The sequence below is a fragment of the Seriola dumerili genome, unplaced genomic scaffold (assembly GCF_002260705.1).
Source record: "Seriola dumerili isolate Sdu_G_001 unplaced genomic scaffold, Sdu_1.0 BDQW01000811.1, whole genome shotgun sequence".
Lineage (NCBI taxonomy): Eukaryota > Metazoa > Chordata > Actinopteri > Carangiformes > Carangidae > Seriola > Seriola dumerili.
In genome coordinates this window covers 410,708-420,707 of record NW_019175066.1, presented here as the reverse complement: position 1 = coordinate 420,707, position 10,000 = coordinate 410,708, and the positions used below count along the sequence as shown (strand labels likewise).

Below are 10,000 nucleotides of genomic sequence, written 5' to 3'. Positions count from 1 at the left end.
CCTAGAAAATAAAACTGTGCCAGGCTGAGCTGTGTGTCTGACCTCCGACCTCTGACGTCACTGATCCACACACACAGTTCAGTCAGTTGCTGCTTTGTGGAGGAGTTTGTTAATGCAGACTGGAAACCTGCACACACACACACACACACACACACACACACACACACACACACACACAGTCAAACCTGGTCCTGGATTTATCAAACTGATGACTATTGACTTCCTCTTTCTATTTCCACATCATCTACACATCAAACGTCTCCTTGTCTCCATAGCAACCCTTCAGTTTCCAGAAAACCTCACTGGTCTGTCTACAATCTAAACAAACATCTCAGTTCAGTCTTTCATGTCCAGGTCCAGGTTCCAGTTGTGTCCAGATCAGCTCAGCAACAGTAAAATCAACCCTAGACTGCAGAGCCTTTAAAGATCCCCAAACCCTTTCAAGAACCCTTAAGTAAATCCTTCAGAAGAAACATCTCAAACCCCCTAAAACAGTCCTGAAACATCCTCGAAGACCACCGGACACCCTTAGAGAACTCCATGAACCCCCAAGTGATCCTGGACCCCCCAAAACACCCCTGAAATTTCCTCAAAAACTAAAGAGCATACCTGAAGAACTCCTGAAACTTCTGTCCGGCCCAAGTGACCACCTCAAGACCACTACAACTCTTCAAGAGCTGCTGAAAATTCTAATATGGGATCCTTGGACTGTCCAAAACACCCTTGGACCCCATCCCCTCAAAGACCGCTGAGGCCCAATAACTCTTAGGAACCCGTCAGGCCATGTGCTGCCTTTAAAGACCACAAAAACTCTCTGAAGAACGCCTAGAGCCTCTGAAACAATCCTTGACAACAAACACAGAGACTGCTAAAAGAACTGCTGACCAAACTCAGGCTGATGTGAACCCCTAAAGGTCACAGGAAGTCTTGAATAAGCCCAGAAACTTCAAGACTTCTACAACCCCCTTTGGTACCCTTGACAAACCAATGATGTCCCTTCAAATGCCCTTAACATCCTTCACCATCGCTCTCTGAAACACCCCTGAAACACAAACACAGACTCCCAGAACCCACTCAAAGACCATAGATTCGGCCTTCATTCACTCCTCAACAACTCCAGGAACCTCCAGAGACCCATGTGACCCCCAAACACTTTGTCAAGAACCCTAAATCCCTCTGAGGCACCCCTACGTTTTACACCACATGTGACAGACGCCTGAGAAAGTAAATGAAATGAGTTAGAGTTAATGAGATAGTTGTGGATTCAGTGCCTCGTTCAGGGAAGAACCCTTCAAAGAAAGACCGGCAGCAGACGGGTGTCTCGTGGTAAGTATCAGTACCATGGATCCTCATGGACCGCTCTGTATGTATGTGTGTGTGTGTTGCCTGTTTAATCTGATAATCTGATCATGTCGTTAGCCTTTAAAGTCTTTAGCAGTCAGACACAGAGTTTAATCCTCTGTGTGAAGACAATCAGATCGACTGTAAACACACAGCAACTCTCAGTGCTCACATCATTATACAACACATGGACTCTACAGAGTAATATCGATTAAATATATCACAGGATCATATAACTAATGGAGCGTTTCTCACAACTAACGACATCGCTAACCTTGCTAACCTACGTAGATCGTTGTGTACTGAATTAAGTTACGTTAGCCAGCTAAGAGAGTTTGTTGAATGATACCTCGACTGAACTAACACCAGTATAAAACATGGTGGCTAAAGTAACATATAATAATAAATTCAAAAAATGTACTTTGTCACCTTAATGGGTTAACGTTAGGTAACAGGTTAGTTTTACTAGTAACCGATACCAACACAAACACCAACCAGACACAGTGTTGACATTGCTATGGGAGACGACAGGTTTAGCTGAGAACAATTACATATTTATTTCAATGTGTTTGTTGTTCCTTTGTGTTCGAGTTCAGGTAATCCACACACACACTACTCACTACTACTCGCCATATTGTACACTTTAATTCCCTTCAGCCAACAGACTTCAACAGTGGCCTCCACTTCATCTCATTTCACCACTCAAACTTCAACTGCTCTCAGATTTATACTTTCACTGACTCAATTCTAGCTCACACTTGGACTTCCTTCAGTTTCCACTTCAACTCCTTTTGGTACATTTTAGCTCATCTAACACTTCCACTGCTTTCATTGACCACAGTTCAACTGAGAGTCCAGTCCTTTCACTGATTCCATTCTAACTCACATTTTACCTTCCTTCAGTTTCCACTTCAACTCCTTTTAGTAGATTTTAGCCTATTTCAATATCTAACATTTCCACTGCTTTTACTGAATACGCTTCAACTGAAAGTCAAATGTTAACTCTTTCAGGGTGTACACTTCCACTAAAAGTTCAACTCTTCTCAGCACACTTCAGGTCATTTCAGCACTTCGCACACTTTTATTCTGTATTTTTTCCATCTATCACACATTTAATGTTAAACTTCAACAGATGCTTCGACTTGTTTAGTTTGGTCCAGCTGTTTTCAGTGATTACATTCCACTTCAGCTGATTTCACTGGGTAGTGACAGGATCGGTGGTACTCACCCAGCAGGATAAGCCAACAGTCCGGTCCGGGGGTCGCAGGCCAGCGCTCGGTTCCCTGGAGCTGTTATACCAAGCACCTTCTCCAAGGTCACCTGGAGGACAAAGGTCAGAGGTCATTGGTTATAGTCAGACACTGGTAGCATCAACATCCACTTGTCAGTTTGTTATTAGTGTGGTACATACTATATAATAACAGGATTAAACTTAAGAGCTCCATCACCAACACCCCAATCGTTCGTATCTTTTAAATACACTTTGAGTTCCCTCACATGGAACCACTTCTACAACCTCAGCCCCTGTCCCCCATTAGTGGACAGATCATTGCTCACATCTCAATAAGTCCCCCTTTGTGCTGTGGACTCGTGCCTTTATTACCTGTTACCTGTTGTTACCTGTCCCAGCCCACCTTTAAGCCTGTCTTCTTCATTTGTTCTATTAAAGTAACTCCTGTCCTCCCTGTGCTGCTCCCCTCAGCCATGACAGAGCGGTGTATCAGTGCAGGAAGCAGCCGGCTCAGAGCCACAGACAGGAGAGTCTGACTCAGCACGAACACTCTGTCGGTTTGAGTCCAAACATGGGGTTTGTTGACGAGAAGAAACTTTAACTGAGCCTGATTTTACAGTGACCTTTTTACAGCACACACACTCACTTCATGCTCCATGCTGCTAACGTGCCCTCAGGACACTGGATTTCCACTCGAGCATAACGAGTCTCCCGTCCAATCAGATTGTTGCTTAGTCCATCAGTGTCTCAGCCTCTACACCAGACTGAACTTGACTCACTTCCTATCCGACTGAAAGTTTTCTCTCCTCAGGGCTGTTAGCGTGTTAGCATGTAATCAGCCGCCTTCATTGCTGTGCTGTGCAGTTAGATGCTAAGCTAACAACATCAAACTACAACACTGAGTCTGTACTGTGCATGTGTGTGTGTGTGTGTGTGTGTGTGTGTGTGTGTGTGTGTGTGTGTGTGTGTGTGTGTGTCCTCTCACATGACTCTCCCTCCTTCTGCAACAAACTCTATTCATGTTTTCACTCGTTTAATCTCTGAGCTGAGTGTTTGTCTGATGAGACTGAGCACACTTCAACGGGATAGAACAGAACAGAGCAGAATAGAACAGAATAGAGTAGAATAGAATAGAACAGAATAGAAGATAATCAAATAGAATAGAACAGAATAGTTTGAACCCATCTTGAAGAACAGGTTACAAATGTTTTTACAGCAGCATCAACAACCTTCTCGACCTGCGACACACTCAGTCATTCAGTGTTTTATCCCTCAGTCACTTCCTGTTCTTCTATTTGGATTTCCATTCTCTGAGTTTGTGTCACATTAAAGTCAAACTGATGAAACACATCAGGATGAATCATCAGCTGACTTTATCTAACAGTCGTCTCTCACATTCACACTCACTCACACTGTATCACTGACTCACAGACCCTCAGGAGAAACAACTACTTCCTGTTTCATCTGGAGCTCCAGCCACTGTCGGCTTCTACGATAACCAGTTGATATTTACTTTTATCAGCTGATCATGTAAACAACAACAACAACAACAACAACAGCAGCAGGGAGGGTTTGTGAACAAGTCACCATAAACTCCTTCTGGACGAACATGTAGTTTATCAGTTTAACATTTTTAAAGTTTTCTCATCTGATCACCTGCGTCTCCGCTCACCTGTGTGAGGGGGTGGAGTGGAGCATCCTGTCACTACTACACAATCTTTACTCAACGCTGTGGTTCTTATGCCAACAAACAGGACAGGCAGCAGGATCCACCGGAGCCTGACGCTGTCGCTCTTCCCAGACGTCACGGGACCAGCAGCTCCTGTTTGGTCACGCTTCATTAAACAGAGGCCGCTCGTCGTGACGCCGGAGAGCTGGTTTCACTCCAGAGAATTAACATGAATTCATCCGTCCAGCGTCAGACTGAGGAACCTCCAACAAACGCTTCAACTCAGTTTGTGTCGAACTCCATAAATTCACAAAAAAAACAAGAGTCTCTAGAATAAACTAGAAGGAAGAATGTTTCTGTCTCTCTCTTTTTCCCTCAGATTTACCTTGTGACCTTTTTGTGGTTCCTGACCCTCAGGTTGGAAACCACGACCTCCGAGCACAAGAAACACACGAGGACTATGGGCTATTGTTTACATAACACACACACACACACACACACACACACACACACACACACACACACACACACACACACACACACACACACACACACACAGATTTTGAATGTGACAGACGGAAGCCCTGCAGGAACACATGGACAGGACCAACCGGACAGACCGGACGCTCAGTGCGTCTGTTACTTCTGTTTCACTGAACCTTCAGGTCTACAGTCAGACCAGGTAACCCAGCCTCTGACAGACGTCCTCAGGTGTTCTGGGTTCTGCAGGTGTGAGACCTGAGGGAGGACAGAGGACTCTGGGTCGTTGTTTGGATCCAGATCAGTTTCAGTCTGAACAGAGACCAAATAGATCTGGATCCATACTTGTGTTGACCTGTGAGTCAGCTGATCACCTGCTGATCACCTGCTGATCACCTACTGATCACACAGCTGGAACATTAATTCATTAATCAGCTGATTAAAAACATCAGTTTCCTGTTTGTTTCTGTTACAGGAAGTGGATCTTTGACGCTTGTTTACTGTCTCGTGTTTCATCCAACAAACGATCTGCAGATCGATCAATCATCAAGATTATCATTATTCACAGGTCCAACCCTGGATGTTATTATTTTTATTTTCTGGTATCAAATGATTCATTGATTATAGATGAATTAATAATTGATTATAGATTAATTATAATGATGATGTCATGTTTCAGCTCAGGTTCATTTCTCATCAAATCTGATCTGGGATCTGAAAATGCAGCTGATCTGGTTCTTTATTGTTTCCAGCTGAAGAGAACAAACTGAAAACACAGCAGAGATCTGCTGCGTGCCTCAGTGTGTGTGTGTGTGTGTGTGTGTGTGTGTGTGTGTGGAATATGCTAACACAGCAGAATGAAAGCAGCAGCTTGTGTGTGTGTGTGTGTGTGTATGTGTGTGTGTGTGTGTGTGTGTGTGTGTGCAGCCTGCAGTGAAGCTGAAACACTTATAATAGAACTGTATTTATGTGAAGCTCTTTTCCATCGACTGTAACAGGAAACACCACAGTGACAGAAGAGACACGATGAAGACGTCTCAGAGACGAGGACAGAGGAAGAGACTGAGGACAGAGGAAGAGACTGAGGACAGAGGAAGAGACTGAGGACAGAGGAAGAGAGTGAGGACAGAGGAAGAGAGTGAGGACAGAGGAAGAGACTGAGGACAGAGGAAGAGACTGAGGACAGAGTTAGAGAGTGAGGACAATGTTAGAGAGTGAGGACAGTGTTAGAGAGTGAGGACAGTGTTGGAGGACATGTGTGGACAAAGGACAAAGTCAGGAGGTTATTTGACTTTTTTTTTTCCTCTGTCCTGCACTTCTCTTCCGTACTGTCCTCAGTCTCTTCTCTGTCCTCACTCTCTAATCACTGTCCTCATCCTCTTAACATTTGTCCTCATCCTCTTCCTCTGTCCTCACGTCTCATTCCTCTGTCCTCAGTCTCTTTCCTCTGTCCTCACTCTCTTCCTGCTGTCCTCACATTCCTCTCTGTCTAGTCTCATTCTCGTCCTCAGTCCTTTCTTGTCCTCAGTCTCTACCTCTTCCTCATTGCTTTCCATCTGTCCTCCAGATACTCATTCCTTGTCCTCAGTCTCTTCCTCTGTCCGATCGTCTCTGAGACGTCATTCATCGTGTCTCTTCTGTCACTGTCAGGTTTCTCTTGTTACATGACTACAGTCGAATGGACAGACGAACTTTCACCTAAATAGCAGTTCTATTAAGTAGTGTTTCAGCTTCACATTGCAGCTCACGCCACACATACACGAACACACACACACATCACCCAACCACCGACTAACAAAGCTGACTGCTCTTCATATCTGTGTGTTAGCATTATTCCCAACACAACACAGCACACCAACGCAAGCACCGACAACACACCACACACTGAAGAGCACGCAGCAGATGCTCTCTGTGTGTTTCAGTTTGTCTCTTTCATGCTGGAAACATAAAGACGACAGATCAGCCTGCATTTTCAAGAATCCCAGACTCAGAATTTGATGCAGAATGAACCTAGCTGAAACCTGACACATCATTAATATTATCTATCGAATTATAAATTCATCTATAAGTCGAATGAAATCATTTGAGTAACAATAAATAAAAATTAATAACATCCAGTGGTTGGCCTGATGAATAATGATAATCTTGATGATGCAATCGAGTCTGCAGTAATCGTTGTTGATACAGAAGACAGTAAACAAGCGTCGAAAGTCCGACTTCCTAGTAACAGCAAAACCAAACACGAAACTGGAAGTGTTATTTAATCAAGTCTGAATTAATGACATTCAAATAAGGGTTCCAGCTGTGTGGATTCAAGTAGGTATCAGTGATCAGACGTGATCAGGCAGTGGTTGACAGCTGACTCACGGTCAAACACAAGTAATAGGATCCAGATCTATTTGGTCTTCGTGTTTCAGACTGAAACTTAATCGGATCCACTAACGCCCCAGAGTCCTCGTACCTCACCTCAAGGTTTCTCACACCTGCAAGAAACCAGAACACCTGAGGACGTCGTCAGAAAGGCTTGGGTTAACCTGGTCTGACTGTAGACCTAGGAAGTTCAGGGTGGAAACAGAAGTAACAGATACGCACATAGAAGCGTCGGTCTGTCCGGTTGGTCCGTCCATGTGTTCCTGCAGGGCTATACCGTCTGTCCACATTCAAAAATCTGTGTAGGTCAAGTTTGTGTGGTGTGTGTTGTGTGTGTGTTTGTGTGTGTGTGTTGTGTGTGTGTGTGTGTGTGGTGTGTGGGTGTGTGTGTGTTATGTAACAATAGCCCCAATAGTCCCTCGGTGTGTTTCTTGTGCTCGGAAGTGTCGTGGTTATCCAACCTGAGGGTCGAGGGAACCACAAAAAGAGCACAAGGTAAATCTGAGTGGAGAGAGAGACAGAGAAGGCATTCTTTTCCTTCTAGTTTAATTAATAGAGACTCTTGTTTTTTTTTGTGAATTTATGGAGTATTTCGAGCACAAACTAGTGTTGAAAGCGTTTGTTGAAGAGGTTCCTCGAGGAGAGCTTGAGATGAGTTCATGTTTATTCTCTGGTGAGTGAAACCAGCTTCACTTCCGGCGTAGTATGTTATCGACGAGCGCCTCTGTTTAAGTGAAGCGTGAGCCAAACAGGAGCTGCTGGTCCCGTTATGACGTCTGGGAGAGCGTAGACAGCGGTCAGGCTCCGAGTGAGATCCTGCCACTGGCCTGTCTGTTGTTTGGCATATAGAACCAACAGCGGTTGAGGTTTAAAGATTGTGTAGTAGGACAGGATGCTCCACATCACACCCCCTAACTATCGGCACTACGCAGTGGAGGCACACAGGTAGCGGGGGGGGGGGGGGAGAGACCAGGTGATCAGATGAGGAAATTTTACTTTAAAATGTTAAACTGATAAACTATGCATGTCGTGGCAGCCACGCACGCTCTCTCACGCTCGACTTGTTCAACTAAACCCTCCCTGATGCTGTTGTTGTTGTTGTTGTTGTTGTTATGTTTGCTTTACATGATCAAGCTGATAAAAAGTAAATATCCAACCTGAGTTATCGTAGAAGCCGCACAGTGGCTGGAGCTGCCAGATGAAACAGGAACGATAGTTGTTTCCTCTATTGCTGAGTCAGTGATACTATGTGTGGAGTGAGTGTGAATCGCTGGAGAGAACGACTTTAGATAAAGATCAGTCTGATGATCTGATCTCCTAATGTAGTTTCATCAGTTTGACTTAATCGTGACCGACAAACCTCAGAAGAATTGCGAAATCCAAACTAAGAAGAAACAGGAAGTGACTGAGGGATAAAACACTGCATAGACTGAGTGCTGTCGCAGGGTCGAGAAGGTTGTTAGAATGCTGATCTGGTAAAAAAAAACATTTGTAACGACTGTTCTTACAAGATGGGTTCAGACTGATGATATATTCTATTTGATTTATATTTTCTATTCTGTTCTTAAATTCGAGCTAGCTGCTATTGCTGTTTCTATTCTGGCTAACTGTAGTTCCTTGTTTCTAATCCCGTTGAATGTCGAGATGCTCAGGTCGCATCAGACAAACACTACAGCTGCAGAAGATTAACGAGTGAATGAACATGAATGAGAGTTGATGTTGGCAGATAGGGGAGGGAAGAGTCATGTGAGAGTACACACACAGCACACGACATCAACACCACACAGACCACACGCACACACAACTTACACAACGACAAACACACACAAGGCACAGTTACAAAGACTCAGTAGTTGTAAGTTTTGAATGTTGTTAGCGTTAGCCATCTATACCGTGCATATTCGAGGCAATGAGAGGCGGCTCGATTTACAATGCTGAAACACGCGTAACAGCCCTGTGAGAAGGAGGCAGAAACTTTCAAGTCGGATAGGAATGGAGTCAATGACGGTTTCAGTCCTGGTGTAGGATAGGAAGCTCTGGAGTATGAGGTGCAAGAACGGAGCCGAGGCTGATTGGAACGGGAGACTCGCGATATGATCCCGAGTAGGAAATCCAGTGGTCCCTGAGGGGCACGTTCAGCAAGCATGTGAGACATCTCGAAGTGAGTGTGTGTAGCCTGGTAGAAAAGGTCACTAAGGGTAAAATGCAGGGCTTCAGTTAAAAGTTTTTGCTTCTACTTAGTCAACAAACCCCATGTGGGTTTTGGACTCAAACCGAACAGAGTGTTCGTGCTGAGATCAGACTCTCCTGTCCTGTGGCTTCTGAGCCCGGCTTTGCTTCCTGCACTGAAGAAGATACATCCGCTCTGTCATGGGCTGAGGGGAGCAGCCAAAGGGAGGCACAGGAGTTACTTGTTAATTAGAAACAAAATGAAGAAAAGACAGGCTTTAAAGGTTGGGGCATGAGGGACAGGTAAACAAACAGGTAACGAGTGTAATAAAGGCCAACGAGTCCACATGCACAAAGGGGGACTTATTGAGATGTGAGCAATGATCTGTCACTAATTGGGGGACAGGAAGGCTGAGGTTGTTAGAAGTGGGTTCCAATGTGAGGGAACTGCAAAGTGTAATTTTAAAAGATACGAAACGATTGGGGTGTTGGTGATGGAGCTCTTAATTTAATCCTGTTTATTATATAGTAATGTACCAACACTAATAAAACAAACTGACAAGTGGATGTTTGCTGCTACGTATTACTGTACTATAACCAATGACCTCTGACCTTTGTCCTCTCAGGTGACGCTTGGAGAAGGCTGCTGTTGGTATAACAGCTTCCGAGGGAACCGAATGCGCTGGCGCTGGCGAAACCCGGACCGGAAGCTGTTGGCTTATCGCTTGCCGTGGGTGAAA

At 44.6% G+C, this 10,000-nt stretch overlaps 1 protein-coding gene across 3 annotated transcripts in view; it reads right to left on the bottom strand.

Annotated features, from left to right (window-relative positions):
* The window catches only part of LOC111237148 (mitogen-activated protein kinase-binding protein 1-like), a 37,929-nt gene that overhangs the window by 26,754 nt on the left and 1,175 nt on the right, over positions 1-10,000 (bottom strand). For all 3 annotated transcript variants that reach the window (XM_022766125.1, XM_022766127.1, XM_022766126.1), the window contains exon 2: positions 2,570-2,661. In XM_022766125.1, coding sequence (XP_022621846.1) covers positions 2,570-2,661 — 92 coding nt within the window. The remainder of the gene's footprint in view (positions 1-2,569; positions 2,662-10,000) is intronic.